Here is a 19,978-nt window from a genome sequence, read left to right as displayed (position 1 = left end):
GGCTAGTGGAAGGTGTCCCTGCCCATGGCAGGGGGTGGGATGGAATGGGCTTTAAGGTCCCTTCTGACCCAAACGACTCCATGATTCCAAATTGACTGTGAAGTTGCGGTCTTAATGAGAGAAGGACCTGCTGAAAGGAAAATACCTTTAGATCTTGAAAAATATTCTCAGAACATGTATTGTGTTATTAATGTTGGCCAGAGTTTCTGGTCAGTTCAGGAGAGCATGTGCTGAGTGTCTGTGGTTATGGCTGTGCAGTTGCCCCGGGGCCCAGCATGCCTAATATTAATATTAATTGAAAGCGATTTTAAGCCCCAGGAATTTGGGGCTTAAACAAACTCTGAATTTGAGGATTATGAACAGACTACCTGATCATCTAAGCGTTTGTCTTTCCGAATAAGCCTTGACAACATCCTGAGCGTTCCCCACACCCCAGATGCAGAGTGAGCTGCTTGATGTGCCCTTTCAGAAGTGAGGGGATGGGGGAGAGAGCTGAGAACCGTCCCAGCTGGGGCTGGGTGATCACAGATGACTCACTTGGTGCTGCCAAGCAGCAGGAAAGTCCATGGGAGGGCTGGAGAAGAGAGTCCATGGGTACAAGAGCTCAGGTTTGAGGCAGGAACTCGGGTGAGCAGTGCATGGCAAGGCCTTGCAGTGGCTGAGGCAAAGCAGCAAGCCCTGTGCATAGTAACAGAAAGGCTTTAATGATCGTAGAACTTAATTAGGACGGTGTGGTGTTACCACCTGCTTATTTATAGCTATAAGTTTAGGCCATGTGTGACTCTTCATTTAGAAGAAAGGAGTACAGGAGCCTTGGCTGAAAGAACACATTTCCTTCTGCTCATTACACTCAGATGATTGCTGTTGTTTAAGTGAAGTTTAAACATCATAAAATGTGCGTGCCCTCATCTTGAGATCTGCTCTTTGCCCTTCCTTCCTCTGCTGAAGGTCATTTCACCAATTTTGCCAATAGCACAGGATGCTGTTCCTGTGGTGGGTTGTTCGCCCATCTTCCCCCTTGGCTTTCCCTCCCCACAGGCCTTACCCAGCTGTTCTAAACAGAATCCTTCCAGCATGGAGTCATTCCTGTTATCATCATGTTTAATAACTGCAAGATAAGTCTTCAGCTCATGCTGGAAGAGTTGTGCAGGCCGTGATTCAGGAGAGCAGTAAATGGGCCCGTGCACCATTGACCTGCAGGGGATTTAGGCACCTCTGTGACACGAAATGGGTCCTTGAAGGGGATTTAGGCACCTCCATGACATGAAATGGGCCTTTAAGTGATTTGCAGATCCAGGCGCAAAGTGTCCCCAGGTTGAGGTTTACATCAGGACAACTGTTACCAGTGAATTTAGGCACATGTCTTGTTATGGGCATACTCCATTGCATCCTGAAGCCTCGGTGATGTGAAGGCTGTGCTCTTCATGAGGAGTCAGGGAATTAGAGCAGTTCTCTATTTCACTGGTGGGGGAAACACATGATCCTGACACACATTTCGTGCCTCAGTTTGTTTCAAAACTGCTTTTGCAATCCTTCAGGTTGGGAAGTTCGGATTTGTCAGATTGTTAGATTTGGCTGCTAAGTGCCAAGCGTTTCCAGTTTTCTTTGTAAAGTTATATGATCTGTTTGTTGGTGTTTCTGATAGAGTTGAAGAACCTGCTGGAAGGTCAAGTGTGCTCCTTGCTGGGTCTTGATGTTCTGGGTTTGGTAGGTCGCTAGTCTGGTTTTAAGAGTTTATGAAGTGTGAGACACAGAAAGGCCAAGTGAGGGATTCACATCATGGGTCTCTGCTGTGGGTTGTTCAAAAGGTGAAAGTTTTGACAGAATGGATGATCTAACCTATGTTCTCTGCTTGAACATAGGTACAGGATCTCCAGAGAGCCTCGATCGCTATCTCTGCTGCTCTTCAATTTGCAGAGAGATGAACAAGTGAGAACTATTAATCACAGCCAACTGATTTTTATTTCAAAATAGATTGTATTTGTTAATGTTTTTAATGGCAATCAGGGAAGATTCTTGTCCTGATGCAGCTGCTGCACTTATATGGCTCACAGTGTTATAAAAAGGCAGAGGGATTATGGGGCTCAGGTGACTTAAATAAAATCTATTTTTGCTGTTAGGATCATAGCATTGACATGGTATATGGTTTGAATTAAAGTTCTCACTATCACATTAAGATTCAACAAGGAGTTAATTGGTGTAGGGAAGTAATTGAATGCTAATAGTACAACACTGCAGTGAAAAATGAGGCCATATCTTCATACTAAGCTCTAGTTTTCTCCTTGTTGTAAGTACTGTGCCTATTACCATGCACTGGAGTGCACTTCTGACTCAGGCAGAGAGCTTTCGTGTTTGGGACATTCTAGTTCATCATTTTTGAACATTCCTGTGGTGGGACAACCCTGTTAAATTTTAGAGGTGCTTATCTTTCCACTCACCTCACTTGAAAAGAAAATAGAGCTTGTGTTAAAACTTGGTGTCTGCAAATGGCTGGAAATCAACTTAGGGACTTGGAAGCCAGTTTTGATTAGGTAGCAAAATTGAAATGATTTAAGAACACCTGTTTTGCTTATTGCATGTGATTTTTGTTAATTTTAAGAAGACCTGATGGACTGTGAGTCCATGAGAACATGTAGATTTTTTACTTTTTGATATTTCTGTTTGCACCAAATTGTTTAATATTTCAAGCATTGAGGCAGGAAGACAGACCATTCCCACCAACTTTTTTGGCTTGAGAGAGATCTCGAGCACTGTACCACAAATGTTTTGTAGCCAGTAGAGAAGGTGAGCTTAGCTAATTTCTCCTTCAACATTCTTTTACCTCATGTTTTTTTGAGTATGAATGCATAGTTTACAGATTCCCCCTGTATCTGTGGTAGGTCAACCTCGCTTGTTTGAGGGAAGGAGTTAAAAACAGGAATAAAAAAAATTGTATATGGCACGTGATCCATCCTGACTTGAGAGGGGCTTTAAATACTGTGGCCATAATTGGAAATGTGCTCGGTAGGAAAGATGTGGGCAGATGGGGAAGAGCCAGAGGGGAGTGACAAGAATAGGACGCTTAGCAAACGTAAGCTGTAATGGAAGATGGAAGGAATTGATTTGTTTAGCCTAAAAATACAGAAGGAAATGAGTCACCCAATATAGAAATGGTTGCTTTAAAAGGCACAACAATCATTTTTTTCTCCATGACTCCTGAGAGAGGCAGGAGGGCATCAGGCAAGGATTAAAGCTGGGTAGTAGGATAAATGTTTGAACTTTCAGGGAAGTGGCAAAATGAAAGGCTGTTGGGAAAACCTGCGGGGTAGGAGTTTGGAGAACAGGTTAGACGGAAATCTGTCAAAGTGGTTTGGGTACGTGCCCTGGGGTGGTGCAATTGGGTGGTATTTTGAAATATCTTCCTTTTATGATGGTTGATACCAGGTGTAGATCTCAAGAGACTGATCTTGTAGGGATTCACAACACTATTTCATGTTCTGATGAAGGAGACATTGAAATTTTGTGGGTGAATGACGGATCCATCCCTGCTTGCCTGATCTTGCACAGCATGGTATCTCCTTTTCCGTGGTCGGTCGCTCCCAAGGGAGCTGACACCGTATCCCCACCCTGGCTGGGCTCATGGCCATGCACTGCTGGGACTGATGCACACAGCCATCCCAGCCTGGTTCTGACCGTTTCCTGGAGGAAAGATTTGCTGCCTTCTGGAAAAGGAGGGCAGACCTCATTTTGAGTCTTTTCCATGTCCTCTCCCACCTACTAGAAGTGTTTTTTTGGGAAGAGGAGATTCAGAAGATGAGAGGATGGAAAATCAGAGTGGATATGAAAGGCCATAACAGGCGTACAGTCATTTTGGGACTCTAAAGTATTGGTCATCTTAGGTTGATAGAATCGTAGAATTGTTAAGGTTGGAAAAGACCTCTAAGATCATTGAATCCAACCGTTAATGTCCTAAATGCTGGACTTGAGTATTTCCAGGCCTGTAATTGAATTTTAGGCTAGTTCTTCTCCCAGTATTGGTTTGGATATCTTCTAATTTGCAGCACCCTGAGCATCAGAGCTGTATTTGTACCTCCTCATTGGAATATATTGGTGCCTCATTTTGCCAGCACTTAGGAGTTAAATTTATTTATCTGCTCTTCTTCCAAGGAAACTTAGGGGAGATAAACACTTAAAACCCAGCCTCCATTACTGATTTAAATGGCTTATAAAATTTTTAAACTGTTTATGATTGTTTTTCATTCTTATGTGTATGGTTTCTCTTCTCAGTATTACTCTCAGATAAATGTGTTGGGAGAATCCAGACAAAATCCATGCTTATACAGCTGAGGATTGGAAACTCAGTAAGCAAGCAGGCCACTATAGTCTGTGTGAAACCATAATCATTCTTTCTGCTATTCAAAAGTAACTGCTAACCAAAACAAGGAGAAGATGGTACAAAATACACAGATCAGATACAAGGCTTCTCCTGCAGCCCAAATGCTTCTCGTGTGTGTCATAGTACATATGTGATACTTAATAATATTCCAACTATTATGTCCTTTAAAATGCACATTTTACCCACGTGTGCTGAAATTTGCCATGTAGCAAGAGCTGTTACTTCTTTCTCTCGGATCTTAAATCTTATGCCTGGTGCAGATTTGAGAATTAATGCAAATAAAACAGACGTTGAGAGGAGCAAAATACAGACATTGAAAATCCGTTCCATCAGTGGCATTTACATAATTGCAGTTACTGAAAATCTCAAAATTAGAGCCTTGGACAGTGCTAGGAGAATGCGAGCTTATTATAGGGAACTCTTGCTGGTTTGGAACACACACATCCATCGTTCCTGAAGCGAATGTGTTTGTATTGCTGAACAATACTCTTGGTTTTCTGTTATCCCACTTCTCAGGGTTACCTCATTCATAATTTCTTGCTACCTTTTCACTCTGCTTACATATGGCTTAACTGTATCTTTTCATTTGCACCTCGTCTTCTAATTAGTTCGGGCTTTCCTCTTGACTGGAAGCAACAAACTGAGAAGGACTTTGTCTTTCACTGTTCTCCCTTGTTCCATCCTTTGTAAATCCCAGGTTGGAACAAGAGGGGAAAAATTATTTTCATAGAATCATAGAGTGGTTTGGGTTGAAGGAACCTTAAAGCTCCCACCCCCTGCAGTGGGCAGGGACACCTTCCACTAGCCCAGGTTGCTCCAAGCCCCATCCAACCTGGCCTTGGATGCTTCCAGGGATCCAGGGGCAGCCACAGCTTCTCTGGGCACCCTGTGCCAGGGCCTCCCCACCCTCCCAGGGAACAATTCCTTCCCAATATCCCATCTATCCCTGCCCTCTGGCAGTGGGAAGCCATTCTCCCTCAGTCCTGTCGCTCCATCCCTTGTAAAAAGTCTCTCTCTATGTTTCCTGTAGGCTCCCTTCAGGCACTGGAAGGCCACAATTAGGTCACCCTGAAGCTTCTCTTCTCCAGGAACAATCCCAATTCTCTCAGCCTTTCCTCACAACAGAGCTGCTCCATCTTACATGTATCCTGCTAAATTCCCTGTTAAGACCTGGATAATGGGACACTGTCATTATCCTGACATGTAGGAGGATGTTGGTGCACTTTATGGAACTGCTTGGATGTAATAAGAAAAATGTAATAAGCATGGTCTGCCCAAAGCTGCAGTTGACAGATCAAAGCCAGTGACCAGCTTAACTCCAGACTCTGCAAGAGGAAGCACCATCACTGTGGTGTTGTTTGCAGGTGGGGGGAACCAACTGCTATTTTTAGCACCTCCTCAAAGTGCCTGTTTGGTGGTTGCCATCATTTCCATGAGCCCGTCCTAGAATGTAACCCTAGATGTTGTATTAAGGCAGCAAAGGAGGATCTGTGCACATGGGGAGCATCAGTCTTGGTTGGTTTTGACAGCACAGGAAAATCTCAGGAGGCTTTGCTTGCATGTGAGGGCAGTTCTCAGTGAACTGATTTTACAAAGAGTTAAAGTAGAGCATGTTCCAAAAATAGGCTGGAAAAGGCCAATTTTGGGACTAGAAAAGCAGTTTAAGGAATCACTACAGCTGATGAAAATGAAAATGTTGAAAACGTAGGCCCAACTATTTAAACAGGGCGTACCTCCTTCTCTGTGTTCTCTCATATATGTTTGAAGGGCGTAAAACTCTTCAAAACCATCCCAGTAAAAAGCTCTGCAAAACTGTGGTGGCTATAACCCTCCTACCATTCCAGCAAGGTGGCTTTGTGGAGCAGGAACACCATAACACCCCGGCTCCCTCTCACACCGTTTGTCCCTGGCTGTAAATGTTTCACAGACTTCACCCAGTCCTGTTTTTTCATGCTCAATGCCAGCTCTTTCTGTGTTACTGCACTTGGTGGAAAACTGCCTTCAGGAGACACGCATGAAGAATTGGGAGTGTGAGTAATATCTATATTTACTATAAATAACTACTTTTGTAAAAGCTGGATGAGTGAGAGAGACAGAATCGTTGATGACACAGGCTTAATAAGCAGAAAATTATTTTTTGAGACAGGTTTTGTTATCTAGGGTGGCTCTACAATCCAGAAGAGCAACATACCTGCAAAAGTGTGAGGTTAGTTGTGCTTTTTGTTGCCAAGTGCCCTCTGAAGTTTCCTCAAGAGTCAGCCTAGTCTTCCAAGTCATCAGTAATGGAGTTTTTAACTTTTTTCCATCTATTTTTTATTCGCTAGATAAAAGTTTCAACCACTTTGATGTACCAAAGCCCACTGAAGATTGGGTGTATTAATGAGAGCTGGAGAGCAGGTCGCCTTTCTGCCCATAGCATTTTATTTGCAGTATTTTGGATATCTTTTGATGTAAGCAACTGTTCTTCATGCTCTAAGGCACCTTGCCACCTGGATTTCTGGGGCATACAGCTGTGAGGGACAGTTTTCAGCCTCCTGCCAAGTTGTTTATAGAGGGGATGTTCCTCATCTTCATTTTGCAACTCCCTTCCTGCTGGCCCTCCTGCAGACATGTCCCTTCCTCTGCTCCCTGCCCTTGTTCTCTGGGTTTATTACACGGATGGGCAGGACTCCTGCTGCAGGAGCAAGGTAATTTCCCATTTGACCTGAAACTTCATGCACCTTTGGAGACAGGTGTTCTGGCTTTATTTATCTCTGCTGTGCTCATTTTCTTATCCTGGCTGACCTTTTGGAGTGCCATGGAGGCTGAAGGAACCAGAAAACCCTGATTGTCAGGGCAGCGTAATCCTCATATTTCACAACAGAGGCATTTCACCAGTGATCACACCTCTTGTTATCTGTAGGGGACACCTTGATAAACCTTGAGGTTTATCAGTCTGTCTGCAGAAAGGAACTTTGAGATAGAAATCCAAGGAAAAGGGTCCCAAGCTATAAGGAAGCACAAGGATTCACACATGTGGGGTGATAAAAGCTCAGAGCTCTGAAAGGAAGCAGGATGGCAAGGTGCAGGGAAGAGTTTCCCTGCAGGATTTATTGGTAGTACTTACTTATCATTTATGTGCCTTATTTGTAATTTCATCTGTTTGCTTGCCTTAATTTCCTGTCGTCAGGCCAGCTGCTCCTGTCTGCTTTTTACACAAAACCCTGGTGTTTGGCTACTCAACAAAATTAATTGGAATTACTGTAAATAATTAGTCCAGGCTTTCTATTATTGACTGGGAGAAAAGATGATGAGGACGTTTAGGAAGTTGTGGCCATTAGACTTAGTAAATACATGCTCTGTGAAAACCCTTCAGTGGTGGGAATTGCCCTCTTTTTTTTTTCCCCTGCTCTTCAATGATGTCCTCCATCAAAGCTCAAAGGCCACTGACGTGGGCTGAGGGTGAGCTATATTTAGGTACTGCAGGAGAAATCCTGCAACTCACTCCAGAGGGAGCTTTTTCCTTCCTCTTCCTTTATTTTTTCTTCTTTTTTTTTTCCCTGGCTCTATACTTTCAGCTGGGTTTTTCTGATTTTTGAGCTCCTGCAGCTTGAGTTGAGCGTAAAGGGCATGTTAGATGTTCTTCTGAAAATAATCCCTTCATAGTTTTTAGCATCTCAAAAGCATTTAAAAAGAACTACAAATGTGTTACTGCACCACTGTGTGTGCCCCTATGCGTGACTGGTAAATGAACACTGAAAGCAGCATTCCCTAATTTCTCAGGTTACAGCAATGGAGGTTTTTTGGTGGGCTGCAGAAAGCTGCTCAGGAGTTACACATTTCTCTTTTTCTTAACCTATTTTTATCCCATTGTGAGTAAATTTTGTGTGTGTGTGTGTGTGCACTCTGTGAATCCTGCTCTTCCATATTGCATTCCAGGAGCTGGAGTTGCTACAGCTGAATTTCCCAGTAATTTCCCTGGGAAGGAGGAGCTCCATTATGTGGCTGGTTTCAGGATGAGGTCTGCCCTCTGGAACACATTTTGGATCCCTGATGAAAGCACAGGATTTTTCCCTGCCAAGCCTGGGTTACACTCCCTGCATCAGTGCAGACTCACTGCGTGATGCTGGCTGGGTTTGCAGAATCAGGTTTTTTTCCAAAATAAATGCCAGGCACTGTGTCTGCTGCTGCCTTCCCTTTGCATGCCTGAATGGCTTCAGTCTCTCCCACTGCTGCTTGGGGATAAAACTCAACTACTCAAAAGTGGTTTTTTTCCAGGGTCTGATTATACTTTATCACAGAACTAAAGGCTGGATGAGGTTGGAAGAGACCTCTGGATGTCATCTGGTCCAGCCCCTGATCAAGCAGGGCCGTCTAGAACCTCCTGCCCAGGGTCAAGTCCAGACACCTTTTAGACATCTCCAAGGATGGAGATACTGACAGGGGTGGGGCATCATGGGCAACTCCTTCATGCTGGGCTGAGGAGATACAGACCTGAGACAGCAAGAGGATTTATTAAAACATTCCGTTTAAGACAAGGTTTTTGTTACGAAGTGTGACCTCAAGCTTCACCCAAATGCACAAACAACAGCCATGTTTTCAAGTCCTCCCAAGTGAGGACCAAGGTGCTCCAGGCAGCAGGACAGCCAAAGGACTGTGGTGACAGTGTCTTTCTTAGGTGTCTTCTCACCACAAGAATCCATTCCTGCCTGTGTGTGTGAAGGTTAAATTCACTGCTGGGCCCTGGCTCACCTGTCCGGTGTATACTGTGGGGGTGATGTGCATCTGGAGCGCTCAGGCTCGTGACATGGTTCTGGGGGTGTCGTGTGCAGGACTAGGAGTTGGTCCTTGTGGGTCCATTCCAAGTCAGGATATTCTGTGATCCTGTGAGGCACTGCCTGGTGCTTGGTGTGTGCACACTGAGTTCCTCCCCAGCCTGGCTTCCAAAGCCCATGGTCAGATGGATCCATGGTTTTCATCATCCCTCATTCCCTGTGTGGATACTGAGAGGAGGAGAACCACCCAACGTACGCGATCCATGCTGTGCCCAGGACACCCTTCTGGACTGGATGCCTGTACACATTCTGGCAGGGGTAATGTGATTCCTCTGATGAAATTACATCCAAGAATAATCTCCTTTGACTAGTATCTGAGATCTTTCCATGCTTGATTTGCCCCTTTGTTATAAAGTTACCCTAAATAATATGTTCAGGTGATTTTGCTTCCAGGTAGATAGAGGAAAAAAAGAGAGGTTCTCTTCCTGCCAAAGGATAGCACAAAAAAATGAGCCCTTATGTACACATAAAGCAAGGAAACTCAAGTAGAATCTCATAGGTCAGTGCTTCTCCCTTGTTCATCCTGATGGATCCAGACAGCCCATGTGAGATATTATTACCTGAGGCTGGTGCTCATGACTGAGCGAGGTTAAAAAGCGCTGGGCTGGCATATTGAAATTTTACATCTCATCGTTCAGTCCATTTCTAACTCATGCATTTGGTTCCTCCTTTTCAAATACAGTTATTTTTAAGAACAGTTTATGGTATAAAAAGAAAACAAATACTTCATTTTTCCCCTAAGTGCCTTTAATGATGAATTGCATGGGTCTGGAAAACAGTTTAAAGGTGCTGATGGCTCCTTTGAAGAAAAGTGTCATCTTGATATAAATCAGGAATATTATTTTATAAGGGACTATTAGCAGCTTACCTGAGTCCATCTGTGGCAGCCTTATGAAGAAAAGCAACATACTTCAAATGAAGTTCGCATGTCTCTAGAAATGGGTTCGTCAGAGGGGAGGCATCAAGGGAAATGTTGACAGATATTTAATTATAATGGCAGTAGTGGCTGTTGCTGTGTTAATAGCATCTGGCAGCAGAGTCACTGCCATCTGTTAGTGCCCTGAAATCCTGGAGATAGTGCGTCCTTTATGGAGGAATTAACAATAATTAACAAATTTATCACATGAAATCACCTTGATTGGATGACAGCCTTACATTGATAATGATTAATTGCAAAATAATGTGGAGTAAAATGTCCACTATTCTCCTTTTTTGCTACTGCTGCTCTACAAATGCAGCATCCTGGGGGATTTCCTTTCAAGCCTGTGGTGTGAGGCAGCATTTACTGCATTTATTTTAAATAATCCTTATAAGCAGAGCTAAATTAAAACCAAACTTCTGCATATTCATTTCAATTTGCAACAGATTAGGTCTCTAAAATCAGTGGTGGTTCTGTTGGTGCGTGGTAACTTATTTAATGTTAAATAAGGGAGAAAATGAGGTTGGACTGCAAGAAGTGACCCTTAAGCCAAAGTCAAGTCAGTCTGGAAGAACAATCTGACTGCATTAAAGCATTTCAAGGTGTTTTTGTTAGCTTAGTATTAGAAGACAAACCATTAATTTCTGATGAGTCAGTTTGTCTTCGAAGTGATGAGGAAAAAATATTCTATTTGTTTGCATTTGGAAGAATTATTTTTGAATACCTATTTTTATCCAAGCCAGTATTTCGATCAGTGCAATGAAATATCGCTGCCATAAGTAAGAGTTATAAACAAAGCAATGAGCCAATTTGAGACCTGGTTGGGTTTTATTTTTCTCTTAACTCTTCCTTTTCTGTCTGTTCCTGCTGAGCAACAGATGGAAAAGGTGACATACTCTTTGCTTAAATAGGAGAGCTGTAATAGATAATTGAGGTGTAGTAATTATCAGGAGCAATAGGAGAGAAAGAGTAAACTCTGGAATCTTGAAGTCAACTAAACAGGAATTTTATTTCTCTTTTCACATTTTCTTTCCCATGCGTGTCAGTTAATATTCTGAATATTGCTCTGGGACCCACAGTGAGAAGGCAACATACACTTTTCTTGTGTCCTTCTATTTGTTCCTAAGTGCCAGAAATTCTTTAGGCTGGGATTTGGGCTAATTCCAGCTCCTGATAGAGCTGCACTGACACCAAACCACGAGCAGAGGTGTGGAAAGCTGAGTTTATGCTGCCTTGATTTATCACAGCTTCTGACACAGGAGCTGTAGATCAGTCTTCCCTTCCCATCCCATGGAGCAGATCTGAGGGTAAAGGCTCACATGGTGCAGGAGGCTAGGGTTTAGCTGATTTATGGCTTCGGTGTCTTCTCCATGAATATCTTCTCCATGAGACCCATCCCTCTCTTTTTGTTTTGCTTTGACAGCCATGTGAGTCAGACATGAGCTCATTGGTTGTGTGTCTGTGTACACACGTGTTCATCACACGCAACATGTACATGTCACACCCTCCTAGCACTGTTAAAATTAGAACATGCTTTGAAAAAAGTGATTTTGCCTTTTGTTCTGCTGCTCTGGCTTGATATCACGGGATCCTGGGCAGGCAGGCAGTGGCTGGTGGGATGTAGCAAACACAGACACCCTTGGTAAGGCTTAGAAGAAGGGTTTGTTTCTCTCTCACTGCTATTTTCATGCAAGGCACTGTTCCCTGGTTAGGAGGATTAAAAGATATGCATTAAACAGTGTTAAATATGCTGAGGCAGTTGATGTTTACAGCCCTTGTAGAATTATTCATTAAAATATTAACTGCTAGACAGCCTTCTTTTTTTTTTTATTCGGTGATTTAGTAGCCCTCTCCAAAATCTTGTGTGATTCAGACATTCAAAGACTAAATAAGGCTAAATAAAACCACCAAAATTACCCACTAAAACACTGATTCTTGGGTTTATGTTTCTTAAATTGCCATGGATGTGACATGCCTAAGAAATACAGAGGGATTTGTGGAGCGGGTGAGCTCTAAGATTTGACTCAGACCTCTCCCATCTGCACCAGCAGCTTTCCCTAACACATGGCACTGGGAAGATCTGGAAGGGGCCATATCCATCTGAAGGATTTTGGAAATAATAGATATGTGTGTGCACCAAGTTTTGGGTTACAGAAGCTTGTGACATGATGACGAGGTGTTACCAAGCAGTGCTGGCTCTCAATGGCTCTCAACTCTCTCTTTCCCCTCCCAGGCCTTTTTAAAGGTGTTTTTAATGGTTCTGGTCCTCTGCAAAGGACAGGGTTGTATTCTTGTCTATAAACACTGACTGGTTTGTCTTGGAATGAACCTTAAAGCCCATCCAGTGCCACCCCCTGCCATGGGCAGGGACACCTTCCACTATCCCAGGCTGCTCCAAGCCGCATCCAGCCTGGCCTTGGACGCTTCCAGGGATCCAGGGGCAGCCACAGCTTCTCTGGGCAACCTGTGCCAGGGCCTCACCACCCTCACAGGGAAGAGTTCGTTCCCAATATCCCATCTATCCCTGCCCTCTGGCAGTGGGAAGCCATTCCATGTGTCCTGTCCCTCCATCCCTTGTCCCAAATCCCCCTCCAGCTCTCCTGGAGCCCCTTTAGGCCCTGGAAGGGGCTCTGAGGTCTCTCTGGAGCCCTCTCTTCTCCAGGTGAACACTCCCAGCTCTCCCAGCCTGGCTCCAGAGCAGAGGAGCCTGTGGAGCATCTCTGTGGCCTTCTCTGGACTCTCTCCAGCAGCCCCACATCCTTCTTTTTGGGATCTCCAGAGATGATTTGCTTCCTTGGGTCTCTTGTGCCCAATTTTGGGGCTGAGCAGGTCACATCTGCCGTTGCTGCTCTTCACCAGCATGTTTGACATATGCTTCCTCCTGCAGACAGATCCTCAATGCTGATGTTTCCCCCTCTGTTCTGAGCCAGCCTGTGGGTGCTGGGTGACACTGGGACTGCCTTCCCAGTGCTTTGCCTTGCTCTGGTGAAGGTGGAGGCTGGTGTTGTTACTGATTTATATGAGCACCCCGCATTTCCCATGGACCTCTGGAGAGTTACAGGCCAGCACAGAGTTTGATCCCTGGATTTCACCCAGTGACTCAGAGGCAATTCCGCATGCCACTGAGCCCAGGGCATTTAAAAATTGCCCACCTGGGGTCATTTCATCTCTTGTGTTACCTTTAATTTCATTTTTGCTGAGCTTCTCTCATTCGGTTGTGCAGGTAGAAGAGCCTGGACCCAGCTGAGTGTGACACCCTGATGACAAATGCCTGTCACCCTTTGTGTGCTTAATAACTACTGATTAAATACTCTGATAAATACTCTGTTGTGTGCTTTTTGTGTGTTTCAGGAAAAAAGTGCCAGTTCAAATGCAAGACTTAAATCTAATAAAGAGATCCCAGGATTAGTACATCAACCCAGAGCAAAGTAAGTTCAATTTCTTTTGTTTAAATCATAATAAAAATAAACACGGGGTTAAGCAGTGTCTGTGAGGTTCACAGTTACTGCCTAGCAAAGACAAAGTAATGACTCCAGCAGCCCTAAAGTCATGCTGAGTTAAGTACAAGAAGTAAGATCACCTGTGTCCCAAGACTGGGAAGCATCCTCTCCTTTGCACAGCAAAGATGCAGGACTTGAAAATAGGTGAAACGCATCCTATTGTGCCTGACAGAAGACCCTGTGCTATTTTTCAGCTTTCTATACAAGTTACACAGAACAAACTTCTCTATATCCACTAGTGTTCCTAAATATGACTGGATCAGTCCCAGGGAGGTTTTTGCTAGCTCCTGGTTTAGATTAGCAGCTGCTCTGCCTGAGTCTGGGAATGGTCAGGTTGTTAAAATGAGGGTTGTTCTGTAGCTCTGAGTTCTTCCCTGCTTGGTTGGCTGTTCTGTGCCCATACTCTGCCTGGGGTCAGTCAGTGTTACATGAAATATTTGCCTCTTGTGGCAGAGCTGGTTATTGATAGTAGTAACTCATTTCTTATCTAACTCAGTGTTACATTTTAATCACTAATTGGCTGGGAAATAACAGATTATGTGGAGCCACATACTGGGTTTGTGAAGAACAAGTGATAAAGGTTGGTGATTTGGATTTTGAACACCAGTGGAAATGCTGTTCCTTGTGCCCTGCCCTCGGGGCACTTAATAACTTAAACTTGCTGCCTGTCAAGTGCCTTGAACACGATTTAAAGTCTGGAAACTTCAGTTATTTCCTAATCAACTGACAGTGTAATTCAGCCTCTTTTCAAAGGGAAAAGCTGAGTGCTTTGGATGTAATTGAAAAGAAATTCATGGTAGGATGGTGGAGGTAAAATCACTCTTCAGCAATGCTGTACTTCATTACTGTGATTCAGTCCTTCCCAGCAGGGTCAGAGATGTATTTAAGATGCTCTAACATGAGGCTAATTACTCTGGGATAAAAAAGAGCTGTTCTTTTGGTGGGTCATCTCTTGGTACATCCACAGCAGAGGAACTGCATGGGGCCAGGGCTTCCATTCCTTCATAAAACTCTAATTTGAAAAGTCCCTGCAGAAATCAGAACTGACCAAAAAGCCTATTTTTTACATTGCATTGACAGAGATAAATATTGCTGTCACAGACCTGCAAAAATAAAGAGACTTCCCAGAGAGGTGCGGAACGTAACATGAGGTTGTTGGGTAGATCCTCCAGTGTTTGCCCAAGGCTCTGCTGTTTGCCCAACCTACCACTGCATTTCTGTTTATAAAGTGGCTACCTGTGTTTGAGTTGCTAATTGCCAAGTCAGCAAATAGCTGTTATCATGTACAGTTTTTTTTCCAAGGTTTATTTTCTAAAAGCCATGACAATTCTGACTGCAGGGTGGGGTGGCATTGGGTGGAAAAGGGCTACTCGGCTGGAAGAGCAGAAATGAATAGATAAATCATTAGATGCATCTTAGAATACTGTTCTGGTAGAATGGATGTTACTTCTAAACAAAACATGGACTAAGTACCAAATTATAAGTTCTTTTACAATATTTTGATGTCAGATGAAAAGTAAGATTGTGAGGGCCTTCCCCCTGCAGGAGGATTTAGATTTTTCTATCCAGAGCCCTGGACTCTAAAACCAGGGGATGTAGGGAGCCAGCAGTAGCTTTATGGGGGTCTTTGACTGAGGGAGAGGGGTTGGTCCTTCCTCTTTACACCCAGTCCTGGTACCTGCCACACCTTCAGGGCTTACCCCTGCACCTTGCCCTGATCTCACAGGCACTTGCTCTGTCTGTTCGTCACCAAACTCACCCCACTGACACCATTAATGATCACTAAGTACCCTGGGACAAGTTCATAACTCAGGGAGTGACAGCAGCCTGAAGCATAAAATGAAAGTGGTTATTTCAGACCACTTTTACCCTGCCAAATCAGACTCTCAGAATGGTTTGGGTTAGCACATGAAAAACCAGCTAACCCAACCCCCCTGCCATGGGCAAAGGCACCTTCCACTAGACCAGATCTGTAGGATTATCCTGTGGGAATTTTCAGGGATATGACTACACAATACACCTTTTTTTCCCCTGCCTTCTTTTAATTTTCTTACGAATTATGGTTCAGTCACTACAGTATCATCTAATTTTATTAGAAACTGGATTTGTGATGTTGCAAAGGCAAGACTATTTTTCAAGCACTTGCCTACCCATAAAGGGCTACACTGCCCTAAAATCCCTCTCCAAGGCACCTGAATATGTGGGTGATGGGGTCAGCTGTCCCAAATAAGCATCTCTTCCCCATCTGAGGTGGAGGTGGGAACCTGAGGAACAGGCAGACAGCTGGGGACAAGAACTCCCTCAACCACTGAAAGGTGAATTGTTCCTGCTCCTGAATGCCCAGCTTTAGGTTTTAATGTCATTTCTGAGCGCTTCTCTTGTGAACTGAGCTTCATTTATGTCCCACATAAGCAAATCTTTGTATACGTTCAGCCGATAGCAGGGAGGGCTCAATGCTGAGCTTTGTGGGGAAGTGCAGCCCGTTGTTGGGCACTTAGGGCATTAACTCACCACAGCTGAAAGGATCACTCTGAGAAAGAGGGGATGGGTGGGAATCCAGCAAGCCGAGCCAGCTTTCTGTGCTGGGGAAAATCTCCAAGAGCTGTGTGTCCTTCTGACTGTTTGGCATCACTGTTGCCACTGGCACCAGTCCCCATCCTCCCTTTTTTGCATTTTTTTTTGTGTTGCACGTGGAGTCCCTGGCACATTTCCCCAGCCCCCTGTGAGCCCAGGTGCTCCTCCCTGCTGCGGGTCCAGAGGATGCTCCAGCCTCACCTTCCTGGAGGAGTGTTACTCGTGCAGGAAGGAGGCTCTCACCATCCGCTAACATAAATAAACACCCCAAATACCACCTGCCATCCGTCCTCACCCTTGTGTCCTTGTCCTTTCTGTGTTTTTAGCTTGCAAGTTCCCCATGGGGAAGGACCTGTGGTCTTGTGTGACCATTAGCATTTTACAGACACTGGAAAAAGTATTTTCCAGCCCTCTTTTACTAATGCAAAATCATATCACTTAGCCTCTTGGTGCTGCAGAATTAGTTGAAGTGAAGGGTCTGGAGCACCAGGAGCGGCTGAGGGAGCTCTGGGGGCTCAGCCTGTAGAAAAGGAGGCTCAGAGGGGACCTTCTGGCTCTGCACAACTCCCTGACAGGAGGTTGTAGCAGTTGTCAGTCTCTTCTCCCCTGTAACAAGTGGCAGGATAAGAGGACACAGCCTTTAACCTCATGTTGTGGGTGTCTCATTCTGTGGTGGTGAGGTTGGCAGTCCTGGAAAACCTCCTGTCCTGACAGAGAGGGGACTCTCACTGGCCCAGGGAGAGGTACTTCCTGCAGTCAGCCTGGAAAAGGGAACAGTCTCCTCTGGATGCATGTGGGTCCCAGTTAACACCCTGAGTGTTATGCATGTACACAGAATTAAATGCAGTAATTTTTTGTGGACAAACCAAAAATAGGGGGGAAAAAAGATTAAAAAGTGACATTTTAGATGAAAGCATAAAGTGATTTATTTTTCACAGTGGTGGAAGCTGATAGCTGGGCCCCCTCAACAACCCTGGGCTGTTTTATAATGGAAGAAATCCTCTTGGTATTGATACTGTTCCTTTGCTTTCCAGCATGCACATCTCCGAAAGCCAACAAGAATTCTTCAGAATGCTTGATGAAAAAATTGAAAAGGTAAGGCACAGTAATGTAAATATCTATTCTCCCTCGGGGGTGGACACAGCTTTCCCAGATCTGTGGGAGGACAGTGACCTGCCTGCTGCAGCTCTCCGTGTTCTTTGTGATTCGGAGGGGTCTGGCCCAAGATCTCTCTTCCTGCTCCTTGGTTAGATAGTTCAAGTGCAAAGACCAGGAAGGCAAAGAGTTCGCAGGAGGTGCTGAGAGAATCCTTTGTTTTGTGGGAATGTCACCAGTCTGGGATTAATGGCAGATTAACTCAGATGTTCAGGGTATACCTCCTGGATAAAGGTGAAGAGCAAAGTGGGGTTTTATGTCATTGCTGATTTGATCTTTCATCTCATCTCTGTGGGAGACAACTGGAATCTTAATGCTGATAGTATCTGGGATACCCCGGGAATTTCATGCTGAATCTCCTCAAAGTAGCCACTGGCTCCAAGGGATGGTGTGGCTGTAAGTGTGGATAACCCTGCTCCAGGGCTGTGCCAGTGAAATAGAGGTGTTGGAGATGTTTTGAAGAAGAGGATGAGTAATTCTTTGCATATCTCAGCTGTCCTGAGAGCAGCTTTTGTGTGTTTCAGAAACCTTTTAAATTAATACTCTTGGCTTTTTTGTGGGACACAGCTCATGCCAGGAGTAGCTGAGGGAGCTGGGGGGGTTGATGTTTACACACTCATTTACTCTTTACACAGCCTATTTTGGAGTCGTATCTTGTTTAATATTAAATATTGGCTTCCTCAGTTGTAGTACACTAATTTTTACTCCCAGTTTCAGACTGGATATGAGGAAACATTCCTTTATGGAGAGGGAAGTCAGACACTGGAACAGGCTTCCCAGAGAGCTGGTGGATGCCCCAGGCCTGTCGGTGTTCAGGAGACATGTGGACAGTGCCCTTAACAACACACAGTAATTTCTGGTCAGCCCTGAAGTGCTCAGGGCTGTTGATCATTGTAGGTCCCCCCAGCTGAAAACTAGACTATTCTAATCTAGTCTGTTCTGTTCTAGTCTGTTATTCTATTCTATTCTGTTGTCATGTTGGATTGCAGAGTAGAAGGGAAAGTTTTACTCGCATGACTCTGAATTTCTGCTGTTTTTGCCAGCAGTCCTGGTCTTAGGAGTCACATTGCTACAGTGGGTGCATCTCTCACTTGTCCCAAGTAACACTACTTTTGTTACTTTCCTCTTAAAAAAAATTAAAAATTAGGAAAGCAAAAAAAGACATAAAGGGGAAAAGTGAGGAGGAGTTCATAGATTCCTGAGAAGAATATTTCTGTACCCAGTATTTCACAGGGGTAAGATTTTATGTAACCGAATGCATTTAAAAGTAGAATTTCTAAATATCCATAATACAGCTACATCTCCTTTGAATAAATGCATTCACCCTATGAATATTCAGATGCTTTTCCTGGACATCATCACCTTCCACAATGTTGAGCACAGAATCTCCAGTGAAATGGATTTTCCAGAGATGTATCTTATCTACAGACCAGACATCGCCATCAGGCTGTATCTAATTATGAATTTTGGTTAATTTTTGTTCCCGAGGTTTGTGGCAGGGCACTAACACCCCTCATTCCCCAGCTGCCATGCTGAGGTGCAGCTGACCCTGTCTCCTCTGTTTGGAGCTGTTTGGATCAGCTTGGAGATGTTCCCAGGTGATCTCCAGGGCTAATTTATCTTGGGGATAATTTATCTTCGGCGTCAGGAGGTTGTCTGTTTAGAGGAAATCCACTGTTTATCTGTCAAAGAGACCAAGCTGCTGACAGCTGATGGGATTGGCAGGAGTTAATGTGCAGCTGAACATGGGATTTGTGTTCCCTGAGGATCTCCTGTGCCTGAGGAAATAGTCTTCATAAGAGAAGTTTTGGGCTTTTAAATTCATCTTTGCCCGCAACACTTTTTTTTGTCTAGGTGTCGCCACCAATGCCAAAAAGATTGGAAAATATGAGGGGTTTTGTCTGATCCCTAAATAGCATTTTCAGTTGGTTCTCCAGAGAGATGGAGGACAGCAGTCGAACATTTCGAGGAATCGTATCAGTGAGCGGCTCACCAGTGGCAGCTGGAAAAGTCTGCGGACGTGTTGGGGGGTGTTGCCTGTGGCTGGTGAGGTCCCAAACGTTGTGGTGCTCCTGTGTAACCGCGGCTGTTGGATTTGTGATGGAGATGCTGCTCCATGGGCTGTGCTGCAGGAACTGCAGTCAGGAGCAAAACATCCTCAGCTCCACTGAGATCCCCAGGGGTGCTGGGTCACCAACCCCAAGTGAGTAACAACAGCTCTGACGTGTGAGCATTAGGCAGGAACATTACATGGGTGCTTGGACCTGGCACAGCCATCACATGGACAGGGAGGGCAGCTGAAATAAAACTCCTGCAGCCAAAGTGTGAAATGGAAAGAACACGGGCTGGTGTTTCATCAGCTGCAAACAGGAAGTATTCATGAGTCCTGGAGATGAAAAAAAGCCTTACTGGAACAGTCTGGAGAGTTTCTCTGGAAGTCCTGCCCCCAGCAGTGCGTTCCTGGCTGCTCCTACAAAGCTCCCACTGCCTCCTGCAAATGTCACCCAAAAGGTAAAAAACAGAATGTCATGAAGCATGGAGCTTCTGTCTACCAAAATTCAGTGTCAAAACACTGTGAGTCGTTCAGAGGGGGACATCTGCTCTGTCTCTGAGTGAGTCTGTCTGTCCCTGCTCTGAGAGC

The 19,978-nt window shown here is 44.5% G+C and overlaps 1 protein-coding gene across 2 annotated transcripts in view; it reads left to right on the top strand.

Moving 5' to 3' along the window:
- Positions 1-19,978, top strand: part of C9H1orf21 (chromosome 9 C1orf21 homolog) — a 115,017-nt gene that overhangs the window by 81,115 nt on the left and 13,924 nt on the right. For both annotated transcript variants that reach the window (XM_032117842.1, XM_032117843.1), the window contains exons 4-5: positions 13,460-13,536; positions 17,217-17,277. In XM_032117842.1, the coding sequence (XP_031973733.1) occupies positions 13,460-13,536; positions 17,217-17,277 (138 nt within the window). The remainder of the gene's footprint in view (positions 1-13,459; positions 13,537-17,216; positions 17,278-19,978) is intronic.

Source organism: Corvus moneduloides, chromosome 9 (assembly GCF_009650955.1).
Source record: "Corvus moneduloides isolate bCorMon1 chromosome 9, bCorMon1.pri, whole genome shotgun sequence".
NCBI classification, from domain to species: domain Eukaryota; kingdom Metazoa; phylum Chordata; class Aves; order Passeriformes; family Corvidae; genus Corvus; species Corvus moneduloides.
Note: the sequence above shows the minus strand (reverse complement) of the source record. Positions and strands in the feature narration are given on the sequence as shown.